This window comes from Hypomesus nipponensis, chromosome 13 (assembly GCF_054491055.1).
Source record: "Hypomesus nipponensis isolate SF chromosome 13, ASM5449105v1, whole genome shotgun sequence".
In the NCBI taxonomy this organism is placed as follows: Eukaryota; Metazoa; Chordata; class Actinopteri; order Osmeriformes; family Osmeridae; genus Hypomesus; species Hypomesus nipponensis.
In genome coordinates this window covers 992,726-1,006,453 of record NC_140373.1, presented here as the reverse complement: position 1 = coordinate 1,006,453, position 13,728 = coordinate 992,726, and the positions used below count along the sequence as shown (strand labels likewise).

Below are 13,728 nucleotides of genomic sequence, written 5' to 3'. Positions count from 1 at the left end.
TGGAGGAGTGATACAAACTTCCTGAGATCCTAAAAGGACCTTTCAACATTTTCACATCTTTGAGTTTGTACGTTTGTGCCATTTTTACAAAGCCCAGGATGTCCTCTCAACGGGAGAAAATAAATCAATACAAAGGACAGTATGGTTGCTAAGTTACTCGACCAAAACCAATTTAGTGGATTTAGATACATTTCTGGATATCTACAGGCATCATCAGACCATGAGGAAGTCAGGATAAGACTTCCCCAACAGTGCACACAAAATAACAAAACATTCAAAGTATCTATATATCTGAACAATTTACATCATAGTGTGAAACAGGCTATAGGCAGGTGGAGAATATGAATGGATTACATTTAACAAGACACTCCGTGCTCTGTGGTTGCCAAATCTCTTTATACTTAAACTGTTTATTACCTTCTCCTTCAACACTCAAACCTAAACCTTGAACTACTACAAACACCTTCTTAAATCTAGTCCGCCAACAAACCCCTTTTAAACCTGCTCTTTCAACATCTCCAACTTTCTTTCTTATGTTGGACAGAAAAAACATTTGTAAGTATTAAGATGTTGTTTTGTACAGGAACAAATGGGCCTAAGGCTTGTTTCGTTAACCACATTAGTTGCGGCATGTGAGGGGACAAGGGTTTTCAATTGGATAATGTCTGATACCGTGTGACAACTCAATTACAACAACACAAGTGGAGTTTATTAGGTTGCTAAAATGAATACACTCAGTTATTTACAAACTGTATACAACATGTATGCTGATGGTGGGGGATGTCATCACGGTTCAGGAAGCCAGAGCAGGCCAACAGTACACTTCATTACCTTTTGCTCATGTTAGTGTTTTGCCATCAAGTTCAACTGAACATCAATGTCTGCCATCCCGCTCCCTGTTCACCTGTATTGATTCTGTGTTGTATATACATTCTGCACCCTCCATACCTCCGTCGTCCTTCACTTTTAAACACTGCGTAGGAATCCTCCATCCCAACATCTCCACATGCTACCTTTCTTCATCATCCAGAGGAACATCAGTTATCTGTTCGAGGATAGAGACTTTCTTCTGACCGGACAGCATTACTGGTCACTGGTGCACACTGAAGACTGACCCAAATCCCAAGGTTGGTTTGTCTTTCACAGTTACAGGGTTGTTGGTTTGTCTTTCATAGTTTCGTTTTGTTTTATTTATTTGTCAGAGAAGAAGAAGAAGTAAATGTTCAAATAATCTATTCCTAAATTTAACACATTAAATCGGGTCCCTCTGCTTAACTGTGTTTCTTTATTACGTTATTACTTATGTAATGTTTTTACCCTTGAGGGTTTAGGTTGGTTAAGGGGCAGTTCTATGGGCATATGTGAAGCCCTCTGTGACATGCTTGCGTGTGAAAAGGGCTATACAAATACATTTGATTTGATTTAATGTTTTTACTTTGTGTATTAACGTATGTCTGTTTGTGTCCCAAAGATGCGTGTTGCTTACCTGCTGTGGAGTATGGCTGTCTGGGTGATGGCCAAGGCATCCTTGGGTGAATAAGTGGATATGCATATTCTTAATTATATATTAGTTGTTGAACTATGCACTTCTAATCTTAGATTTTTTTATATATATATATACATACAGTATATCATAACTGTATGTATAAGCGTATATAAATCTATATCCATAATTTGTACGTTGCTTTGGATGAAAGCGTCTGCTGAAAGATCAAATTGGTAAATGCAAATGTGTGTTTGTAAACACAATCAAAAATGCTTCTCTGTCTATATTGCCAGATGTATTGGAATGCCTTTAGGCTAGTGCTACCAGTTACTTTAAACTATGTCATCTTGTTTTCAGACAGTGTTGACTGGTGCCATAATGGATGTGGTGAGAATGTATCATGTAGCATAAGTTTCACAACAGCTTTAAACAAATGCTATATTGTGGAAAATATAACTTACAAAGTCCTGATAAACCTTCCTGTGAGTGTCTCTCTCTCTCTCTCTGTCTCTCTCTGTCTCTCTCCCTCTTTCTCTCTCTCTGTCTGTCTCTCTCTGTCTCTCTCTGTCTCTCTCTGTCTCTCTCTGACTCTCTGTCTCTCTGTCCCTCTGTCTGTCTCTCTCTCTGTCTCTCTCTCTGTCTCTCTCTCTCTCTCTGTCTCTCTCTGTCTCTCTCTGTCTCTCTCCCTCTTTCTCTCTCTCTGTCTGTCTCTCTCTGTCTCTCTCTGTCTCTCTCTGACTCTCTGTCTCTCTGTCCCTCTGTCTGTCTCTCTCTCTGTCTCTCTCTCTGTCTCTCTCTGTCTCTTTCTCTGTCTCTCTCTCTCTGTCTCTCTCCCTCTTTCTCTCTCTCTGTCTGTCTCTGTCTGTCTCTTTCTGTCTCTCTCTGACTCTCTGTCTCTCTGTCCCTCTGTCTGTCTCTCTCTCTGTCTCTCTCTCTGTCTCTCTCTGTCTCTTTCTCTGTCTCTCTCTCTCTGTCTCTCTCCCTCTGTCTGTCTCTCTCTGTCTCTCTCTGTCTCTCTCTGACTCTCTGTCTCTCTGTCCCTCTGTCTGTCTCTCTCTCTGTCTCTCTCTACCTCTCTCTCTCTCTCTACCTCTCTCTCTTAGATAACAGCCCCTCCCACTGGGCGAGCATGCATGGATCTTTCTGTGGTGGAGGGAGGCAGTCTCCTGTTGACATTGTCAGCAGTCATGTTGTGACCGACCCAAACCTCCAGACCTTCCAGCTCGCCAATTTCTCCCACCCCGGGGTGATGGACTACCTCACCAACACCGGACACTCGGGTACGGCTGGGGCCTGTCGGCAGCCATCTTGTTTGGCTTGGCACAGCAAGACCTCATCTTCTCGTCACGTTCTGAGATTGAATCTGAATAATATAGAGATAGAAAGACAGAGAGAGATATTTTCCACAAAGGGAAATTATTCTTTGCTCAGGTCAGAACAGACAAGCGAGTAAATAAATAAAATAGACACCACAGTACAAAAAAGGAGTTATGATTCTTAAAGCAAAACAAAATAAATGTAAACTTAGACCCTCCATGACTTGTTTGCCAGTGAGGTGCGTGTTGAAGGAGGGCATGGTGGAGGTTAGGGGGGGCGGCCTCAACGGCACCTACACCCCCCTGCAGTTCCACTTCCACTGGGGGGACGCTGAGCTCCAGCCTGGCTCAGAACACACCGTCGATGGACACAGATATCCCATGGAGGTGTGTGTGACTGGATTCATGTGTATGTGCACATTTCTGTGTGTGGGGATGTCAGTGTCGGACCTAGCACATTCGGCGCCCTAGACGAGATGTATGAACAGAAAAAAGCCAAACCACTTCCAAATAACTGAAGAAGACAATTTTTATCAATAATTTGTTCATTGGAAGTTGCTCCCTCACCATGGCAATCGCTGCCACTGTTTTCCCCCTCCCCCTCCCCCTCCCTCCCCCCTCCCCCCTCCTTCACCCCTCCCCCCTCTCCCTCCCCGTCCCCTCCCCCCTCCCCCTCCCCCCTCTCCCTCCCCCTCCCCGTCCCTCACCCCTCCCCCCTCTCCCCTCCTTCTCTCCCCTCTCCCCTCCCTCTCTCCCCTCCTTCTCTCCCTCCCCCCTCTCTCCCTCCCCCCTCTCTCCCTCCCCCCTCTCCCCTCCCCCTCTTCCCTCCCCCTCTCCCATCTTCATCCTCATCCTGCTCTTCCTCCCTAGATGCACCTTGTGAGTGTGAAGAAAGAGCTGTCAGTGGATGAAGTCCTGGGACATCCAGAGGGCCTGGCTGTGTTTGGGTTCTTCATCAATGTAAGCCAGCAGGCCAGCGTTCAGTTGGGAAACAAGGTTTGGAGGAAACCCAGCATACTTTAGATGGAGTTGCACTGGAGACTCACACTGCCACATACAGTATAAGGATATACAGTATAATTTTTTATTATTTGTTGGACGTTTTAAAGTAATGTGACAGGAAAGGCTGGGAAAGAAAGAGGGAAAGACATGCAGTAAAGGGTCAAGGTGGGATTTGAACCCAGGCCACTGCAGTAAAGGGTCAAGGTGGGATTTGAACCCAGGCCACTGCAGTAAAGGGTCAAGGTGGGATTTGAACCCAGGCCACTGCAGTAAAGGGTCAAGGTGGGATTTGAACCCAGGCCACTGCAGTAAAGGGTCAAGGTGGGATTTGAACCCAGGCCACTGCAGTAAAGCCTTAGCTTACATGGTTGCACACTAATCCGGTGAGCCCCGTAGCAGATGTTCTTATCTAATGAGAGGTACAGGGGGTATTTGAACCTCCTACTTCTTAATCTGTAGTCAAATGTCTGTCTGCAGGGGGGGTGTTTCTCTCCAGTGTAAATGTGTCACTCCTCAGCTGGGTCTCCTCTCCTCAGCTGGGTCTCCTCTCCTCAGCTGGGTCTCCTCTCCCCAGCTGGGTCTCCTCTCCTCAGCTGGGTCTCCTCAGCTGGGTCTCCTCTCCCCAGCTGGGTCTCCTCTCCCCAGCTGGGTCTCCTCTCCCCAGCTGGGTCTCCTCTCCTCAGCTGGGTCTCCTCAGCTGGGTCTCCTCTCCTCAGCTGGTTCTCCTCTCCTCAGCTGGGTCTCCTCTCCTCAGCTGGGTCTCCTCTCCTCAGCTGGGTCTCCTCTCCTCAGCTGGGTCTCCTCAGCTGGGTCTCCTCTCCTCAGCTGGTTCTCCTCTCCTCAGCTGGGTCTCCTCTCCTCAGCTGGGTCTCCTCTCCTCAGCTGGGTCTCCTCAGCTGGGTCTCCTCTCCTCAGCTGGGTCTCCTCTCCTCAGCTGGGTCTCCTCTCCTCAGCTGGGTCTCCTCAGCTGGGTCTCCTCTCCCCAGCTGGGTCTCCTCTCCTCAGCTGGGTCTCCTCTCCTCAGCTGGGTCTCCTCAGCTGGGTCTCCTCTCCTCAGCTGGGTCTCCTCTCCTCAGCTGGGTCTCCTCTCCTCAGCTGGGTCTCCTCAGCTGGGTCTCCTCTCCCCAGCTGGGTCTCCTCTCCCCAGCTGGGTCTCCTCTCCTCAGCTGGGTCTCCATTCCTCAGGTGACCGAGGACTGGGCTTCCTCGTCTGCCTGGGAGAACTTCACGTCCTACTTCAGCAACCTCACAGAGACAGGCAGGTTCTTCATCATGGGCTGTAGCATCCAGACTAAAGCCCAATTTATACTAAGGTCGCAGACGCTTTTGAAAAGGTCACCGACAGAAATGGCGTCACAGTCGACACTTTTAACCGTCGCTTGAAAGTGTCACCTACCTGGCGCTGATGTCGTCACATAGTGTCGCGCAAGTGTGATTGGCTAGATAGACGGCACGCGTCGTTGACTGCATTGTTTTGAATTTTCAGTGAACGCTCAACAGCTGTTTATAATGGAATGAATAGAAGAGAGATTGGCGGAGCAAGTTAGAACATATCCACACCTTTATAATGCCTCTCAGAATTAGCTACAGACATTTTCTCAGATCGATCACCGAGCGTAAACAATGTAAAGCGTAAACAATGTAACCATAGCTATGAATGTAACGGTAAAATGATTCTGTTTACGTCATGCGAACCTTGAGCACAGGCGACTGTTTGCCGGGATGAATGCAGCAGCCTGAGAGATACTTTTTTTTCCGTCGGAGACCATTTCTAAAGTGTCGGAAACATAAGTATAAATTAGGCTTAAGAGAGAGGGGAGGAAGGGGGGGGGAAGAGGGGAGGAGGGAGGGAGGGGCCTGCCTGTGTGTGTGTGTGTGTGTGTGTGTGCGCCCATGTGCATCTGTCATGTGGTCATGTGGTCATGTGGTCATGTGTTTGTGGATTGATATCCATCTCTTTGAACTTAATTAATTTGGTGTTATTTTGGTTTCTGTTTGATTGTTCTCTCAGGCAGCGTTGTTGCGCTGCACCACAACATGTCTATCAATGATTTACTGTCAGGAGTGGATCTCACCAAGTTCTACCGATACCTGGGTTCCCTGACCACGCCCACCTGCAACGAGGCAGTGGTGTGGACGGTCTTTCAGGAGCCAATCAGGATCAGCAGAGAGCTGGTGAGTCATCAGAAATTTAAAAAAGTTGTTTGCAGTCTTTAAAACACCACACACTGACAAACCCGTTTCTGGAAGTTAAGGACTCAGACTTTCTAAACTTATCTTATATCACTAAGATGCCTATTCTACAGTTACCAAATGATTTACAAGGCTAATGATTATGATGACAGACAGTGATCTTGATATGTGCAACATGCCGTTCTGCCTCCAGCGTAGCTGACAGGTGGCTGCTGGTGGAATGCACTCAGACAGTTTTGTGACATAAAAATCATGTGAATCAGGTGATTTGGGGAATTGAATGAATGCCAATAGAGAGCTTGGTGAAACTTGAAGAAGTAAGGGGGTGAGACTGGGGTGAAGGGCCAAAACGAGCAGGGGGAAGAACCAAGGGGTGAGTTACCCAACCATCCATCATGTATTACGTCAAAATCAATTATGAAATGAGTATGCTTCTTATTTAAGAGTGAGGCAAGGACTAGCATCACTATCAGTCTTCAACATTTACATTTAGTCATTTAGCAGACGCTCTTATCCAGAGCGACTTACAGTAAGTACAGGGACATTCCCCCCGAGGCAAGTAGGGTGAAGTGCCTTGCCCAAGGACACAACGTCATTTGGCACAGCGGGAATCGATCCAGCAACCTTCTGATTACTACCAGACTCCCTCACCGCCTTCAGCCATCTGACATCAACAACGTCACAATACTTCTGTCAGCTTAGCAGCTCAGCTTGTCTGTTAGATTGACGAAGTTCCGATAGTTACTAACATACTGTTTAATCTGTTGCATCGCAAGTCCTCATCAATCTCACAGCTCCGTTTCACGTGTTGTCGGATAATCCTTCATCTGTGCACACGTGCGTTCCACCCTATCAGGATGCAGCACCCAAACATTCCCCAGTTTCCATACAGTCCTTTAGTGCAGCACTTTGCGAACACCTGTTCAGCCTCATTTACTGTACCTTCTTCTTCTTCCTCATCAACATCTGCATGGTTTGACACATCAATGACCTTGAGGAAGGAGAGAGAGAAAGGGAAAGACAAAAAATGGTACAGATTAGTAGAGATTGTGTTTTAGTAAAACCAGCTGGTCGTGTCAGTCTACTTAAGTCTCTGTTTGCACCCAACTGGATCTGCACAGGTGCGCTATCTTTCACTGTCATGGAGATGTGGCATCTATGAAAAGTATCGGGTTTAATTTCAAATATATCAAACCAGTTCCAAATCAGTCAAACTTTGTGTTTAACTGAAGTGATTGTTTAAAAACTGATCGGACCAGTGTAAGAGGTGACAACAGTATCCAAGGAAGGACTGTTTGAACATTGTAACAATGTAATATTTTGTCTTTTTTAGTTGTTGTCATTTGATGTGACATAGGCCTACAACGTTTTCGTTCGTGACTCAGCAGTTTCTCTGTGCCTCTTTTCCAGATGGAGATGTTCCCAAAGAACATCAACCTGACACACATTTATCGGCCTACACAGCCTCTCAACCAGCGCGTGGTCTCTGTCTCTCCCGCTGTTACGCCACCCCCTGGTGGGTTGAGGGAATGGCATGCTAGCTTTATTGTGTGTCATGGTTTTATTGAACTACATAGGAGGAAAATCGTAATGTCATCATGTCATTGATTTAGACATATATTTTTTTTTATCAGCTTCATTACATCCAGACTGGTGCTACGATGACGAGTGCTGTAAGTTTTTTTTTTTTTTCCTAAATTGTAAAAACATTTCTTCCTTGCATATTGTCGTCATCTCTTTGCAGTGGTCCGAACAATTCGTAAACAACCAATTCAGTTACAGACAAAGCTTGACTGATTTGGAACCGTTTGATAGATTTGGAAATTAACCCATGATACATTTTAAGTTATTTTCAAAAAGTTTCTAACCCCACGGCTCTGCAGACTTCTCCCCGTCTCTGTGGAGCCAGATCCCCGACTCCCACTGCGGGGGGGACAACCAGTCTCCTGTCAACATTGTAGAAGACCAGGTTATGGTGGACAGAACGCTGCAGGACTTCATCTTCGACCATTTTGACGACCAGCGTGCCATCAAGCACCTCGTTAACACAGGACACTCAGGTAGGGGGAAGTCTTGTCCAGGTTGCACCAGATATGTACTCTTCTATTCTTTATAATCTGTATTTTTTCAGTCCAGTTATGCTGCACTGTTAAGGAAGTATGTCCATAACTCTTTTTTCCAAAAACTGTCAATGTGCATTTTACAATTTGACCTTTAACAAGTATGGTACAGGAATATCTCTCTACTGTACAGCTAAGTACACCATCCTTTACAGTTAATACCATACTGTAGCTACAAAATAAAGAGTTTGGTGAAATGCAAACACACTGTCAGACTTCTGGAGACCGACATGACCAACTGGTTTTACTAATCACAATCTCTACTAATTCTATCTCCTCCTCTCTCTTTCTCCTCCTCATTTATCTCCTCCTCATCTCTTTATCTTCCCCTCTTCTCTATCACCTCCTCTCTCTATCTTCCCCTCCTCTCTCTATCTCCCCTTGCTCTCTATCTCTCCCTCCTCACACTATTCCCCCCTCCCCTCTCTCTCTTTTGCTCCCTCCCTCCCCAAAATGTACTCTCCATCTCTCTCTTCCCCCACCTTCTCTCCACCCACCCTCTCTCCACCCCCCCACCCTCCCCCCACCCACACTCCTCCTTCCCTCCTTAGTGAAAGGTGTTTTGCAGGATGACTTGGTGTCGTTGTCTGGAGGGGGTCTAGGCTACAAGTACACCACCCTCCAGTTCCACTTCCACTGGGGCACCACAGCCCAGCAGACGTTTGGCTCAGAACACACGCTCAATTCCAAGAGGTTCCCCATGGTGGTAGGAACCAGTTCCACTACAATAAGGGGGGTATGGATTAGTGGTTAGAGCAATTGATTGCTAGGTCTGCAGGATCTGGAATGATTATTTATTCTATGATGCTCACATTACTTCTGTAACTTAAATCCATTTTAAAGTAAAACATTTTTTTCAACAGTTTTCTCATTTGTTAATAGTTGCGCCTATAACTAACTATAATTACACGGCTGTTCCTGAGGTAATTTACATTTGAGACATAGTTGGAAAGCCCAGGATGTCATCTCAGTTGGAGGAAAAACAGACAGCAGACAGGAGGGAGTAACTAACCATCTTCCACCAGAGTGTCTTCAGTACGTTCCTCATGAGCTGGTGCTGGCCTGACTTCCTGTCTCCTGCCAGATGCACGTGGTGTCGCAGAGGAGTGACCTGACCCTGGAGAAAGCTCAACAGACGTCCAACGGTTTTGCTGTGCTGGGGTTCTTTATTGAGGTACACAGAGTCCAGATCCACGGATGTCAGTTAAACTAAACTGCCTGTCTGAATACAGGCATTGTGTGTTGGGTTTTAATTCCATTTGAATGCATAGACCGAATGACCCTGTTCACCCCAACCCCTACCCACCACTACTACTAACCCCCCCACACACACACAACCCTCCCCACCCCATAACCTCCACCACCCCATAACCTCCACCACCCCATAACCTCCACCACCCCATAACCTCCACCACCCCATAACCTCCACCACCCCATAACCTCCACCACCCCTACCACATCCACCACCCCATAACCTCCACCACCCCATAACCTCCACCACCCCATAACCTCCACCACCCCATAACCTCCACCACCCCTACCACCTCCACCACCCCATAACCTCCACCACCCCATAACCTCCACCACCCCATAACCTCCACCACCCCTACCACCTCCACCACCCCATAACCTCCACCACCCCTACCACCTCCACCACTCCATAACCTCCACCACCCCATAACCTCCACCATCCCATAACCTCCACCACCCCATAACCTCCACCACCCCTACCACCTCCACCACCCCATAACCTCCACCACCCCTACCACCTCCACCACCCCATAACCTCCACCACCCCTACCACCTCCACCACCCCATAACCTCCACCACCCCATAACCTCCACCACCCCATAACCTCCACCACCCCATAACCTCCACCACCCCATAACCTCCACCACTCCACCATCTCCAGGGCAGGGAGGAAGCTGTCCCAAGCCCATCAACCCCTAATAGTCACAAGGTGAGCAGAAATAGTTTTTTAAAACATTGTTTTGACTTCACCAAAAGGCATAAGAACTTCAGAGATGTAAAGAGGAAACAGTGGGCTCCTGGGGCTTGTCATGTCATTTAACTGGTTTGGTTTTTTATGTCTTGAAGATTTCTAACGACAACTCTGATGCTTGGATGAAACTGACGTCGTACCTGTCATCAGTTTCAAACATAAGTGAGTACGTGCAAGATAGATTATCAGCAGCAACCAATCATCTGACTGAGATTCACTTTGACAAGAAGTGTATGATAGACAACCTGAAAGTTTAAATTGTAGGAACACGGCCACAGGAAGGAAACTATAGAAATGTGATGTTCAGATGTAATTTTCTAGGCACCACTGTTGAAGTTACCCACAACATCTCTCTGGATGACCTGCTTGGAGATGTGGATCGCAGGACTTTCTACCGCTACAATGGCTCCTTAACCACCCCCCCCTGCAACGAGGCAGTGGTTTGGACCATCTTCAAACACCCAGTCAAGGTGGACAAGGACCTGGTGAGTGGAATAGACCATATGGAGAGCGGTGTAACTGGAAATGCTTCATTTTTATCCCTCAAAAACCAGTAGGCCCTGATAATCGTTTGGACTGAGTGTGAAACTGAATTCTAGACCAGGGCTTGCCATTTTTACATTGAATTGCCAATTTCAAAATGCATTTATATGTGAATATAGAGTCCAAAAAAGATCCATATTGCACAGCAGGGCTTTTCTCTCTTAAAAAATGTTGGCAAACCACTGTAGCACTTGTCAGTGAGTTTCTGTTTAGTGCAACAAATCAGTGGATGCCAGCGATCATACTGTACAGTTGGTAGTATTCATCAGAATGGCATTTGGTGAGTTTTTGTCAAAGATTAATTCTTAACAATATTGCCATTAAAAACTACTGGCTCAGGAATTTGAAGAGAGGTTTAATTAGTTTAAAATACCAGAACCATGTGTTGCTTCCTTTCAATATCTGACATGTCTGAAGAAAGGTGTTCAGCCTGAATGTTGATGCCTGGGAAATGGAAATCATCAGTCTCCAAAAAGAGTTTAAATCAAGTCACTCTGGCCCTAACTTTTGGAACCTTATAGACCAGAAAGATTCCAGCAGCACACATCATGAGAATGAACCTTTAACACCCATGATGGACTGTTAAGCAATATAATTGTTGAGGAAAAAAAGTAGCTTGCAACATGTTAAATTTGTGTATTAGTAGCTTTGGTGCCCATTACACTGAACACTCCTGTTCTACACAGAAGCAGATGTCCTTGTCAGGCCAGATCTATCAACTGAGAATTCCTTTGAAATACCTCAAATCTCTATGCAAATGTTACTCACAGGTGCAAATAGTACGTGAGGCGTCCAATGGACACACTGTGAGGAGCTGAAAGCCTTCTCTTGCTTGAATCTGGGTCAGTGTTTGGCTAAGCTCTGGGTCAGTGTTTGGCTAGGCTCTGGGTCACTGTGCTGTCTGTCATTCAGTGAGGCCAGTGCAAGTGTGTACCTGTGGAAAAAACAAGCAACAATAAAATATTTTACAGCAAGTACAATAATTTGACAGACTTTTTTTTTTTTTTTTTTTAAGTCTCATGTTAAATTTTTGTATTAGTAGCTCTGGTGCCAAAAAAACTGAACACTCCTGTTCTAGACAGATGCAGATGTCCTTGTCAGACCAGATTTATTAACTGAGAATTCCTTTGAAATACCGCAAATCTTACTCACAGGTGCAGACAGTACCTGAGGCGTCCAATGGGCACACTGTGAGGAGCTGAAAGCCTTCTCCATTTGAGGCCGAAGCATCGTGTTGGTTCCACTTAGCATAAAATAAAGATAAACTCCATCTTACTCTTTTAGAAAAATTATATTACAGAAAGAGTTTACAAATTAATATGACACACAGACCAGGATTAGCATATCACATCACAGAGATCTAAGCATCTACAAAAAGGCCTAGTCATGTAACTGATGACTTTGCGACTTAGGATTCTTCTCGGGAGCCCTCTGCCAACTGTACAAGAATAAGGTTGGAGATCATATCTGAGCAAGGCTGCAATCCAGAATAGCTCATTACATCTGATAAGGGATATGCATACTGCCTGACAGTTTATCTCACTTCAAACAATCAAGTATTGTCGGGAACAATGACCGCTTGTTTGGCAGGTCACTCCCACCCAGCCAGTCAAACAAGCAGGTAAACAGCCCAGGCCACAAGACACTGACAGGCCCGCTTCATGTGATCTCAATGGAAAATATAAGATGACCACATGATTTTGTAGAATGTCTGAAGGAAGTGCTTGGAGTGTTAACAGAACTTGATACCACTGGCACACTGTGAGGGAGTGTGTATTCACACTGTTAGTGTGTATTCACATCGCTCTTTCTAAAATAACTTACTTTCCTTCCTTTCTTACACTCCCCCTCTCCCTCCCCCTCTCCCTCCCCCTCCCCCTTCCCCTCCCCCTCTCCCTCCTACAGATGAAGAGGTTTCCTACCTATGCCGGATTCACCAACGTCTTCCGTCCTCAACAACCGCTCCGCAGCAGAACCATCTACACCACAGCAGCTGCCCCCAACCTCCGCCCTCCAGCCACCCCTCTCCTCCTCCTGCTCCTGGCATTGGCAGGCGTACTGTTAGGCTAGGCTCTGGGTCACTGTGCTGTCTGTCATTCAGTGAGGCCCTCAGCTGTGTATGTGTGGCCCTCATGCGTTGAAAGTCCTGTAACAAACTTAACATACAATGAACGTGACTGAATGATGTATAATGTCATTAAATGTGTCATCAGCAGATGTAAAATATATCTATTTGTCCCGGCATGATGTTTTTGTTATCTTAGCTTATTTAACAATTATTGATTTTTTTATGGGTATGCATTCATAAGCAATCAGTAATATGAAGCACATTTTTTTAATCCCTATTTTATTTTGATATTTACAGATTGGGTTAAAGTCTAAAGTCTAGATACAATGGCTGAAATAGTATTTAGTATTTCTTCACACACTCGTACACACACACACACACACACACACACACACACACACTGAGATAAGGGAGAGGGTGTGGCAATGATGAACAATTCTGCGAGCAGGAAGGAAGTGAAACATTCCCCAAATTCCTTCACGTCGGACGAGCAATGCTCATTAATTGGAATTTAATGACCGTTTATCACCGACTGAACTAAGTTATTACTTTCATAAAACCGTCACTAAGTATAGCAATATGAAAGCAATGGACTCTAAATTAATTAGTTTTTAATAAATAATAATGTTCAAAATGAAATCCCTCCTGCCTACCTTCACATAGTCATAACTAGTGCTCGCTCTAGACTACACACTAGCAATTAGTGTATTTTCTTGTTTTCCCTCACAAGCATTATTTGACTTAATATTTAGGATTTTTTTGTTATATAACTTTGTTTGTTAGCAAACTATTTTTTGTCGTAAGCTAACCTGCAATCTACTAGCTCGCTATTAGTTAGCTACGTTTTTTTGGGATAACTGAAGCGGAGTGATACGTAATTGTGCAAAGGAATTAGACGTCATAGCCGTGGTACATGAAATATCGTTACCACCATAGATATATATAAACATGTTTATATATATCTATGGTTACCACGGCAAGAACTACTGCCTGATTTG

The 13,728-nt window shown here is 45.5% G+C and overlaps 1 protein-coding gene across 1 annotated transcript; it reads left to right on the top strand.

Annotated features, from left to right (window-relative positions):
* The first annotated feature begins 2,961 nt into the window (after positions 1–2,961).
* On the top strand, positions 2,962–12,890 carry LOC146259349 (uncharacterized). The gene is made up of 13 exons (XM_084670423.1): positions 2,962–3,189; positions 3,673–3,798; positions 4,990–5,083; positions 5,777–5,979; positions 7,408–7,513; positions 7,632–7,670; positions 7,881–8,057; positions 8,669–8,823; positions 9,202–9,291; positions 10,030–10,077; positions 10,215–10,281; positions 10,441–10,604; positions 12,568–12,890. The coding sequence occupies exons 1-13, from the start codon at positions 2,977–2,979 to the stop codon at positions 12,730–12,732; spliced, it is 1,647 nt and encodes a 548-aa protein (XP_084526549.1). The 5' UTR covers positions 2,962–2,976; the 3' UTR covers positions 12,733–12,890.
* The last annotated feature ends 838 nt before the right edge of the window (positions 12,891–13,728 follow it).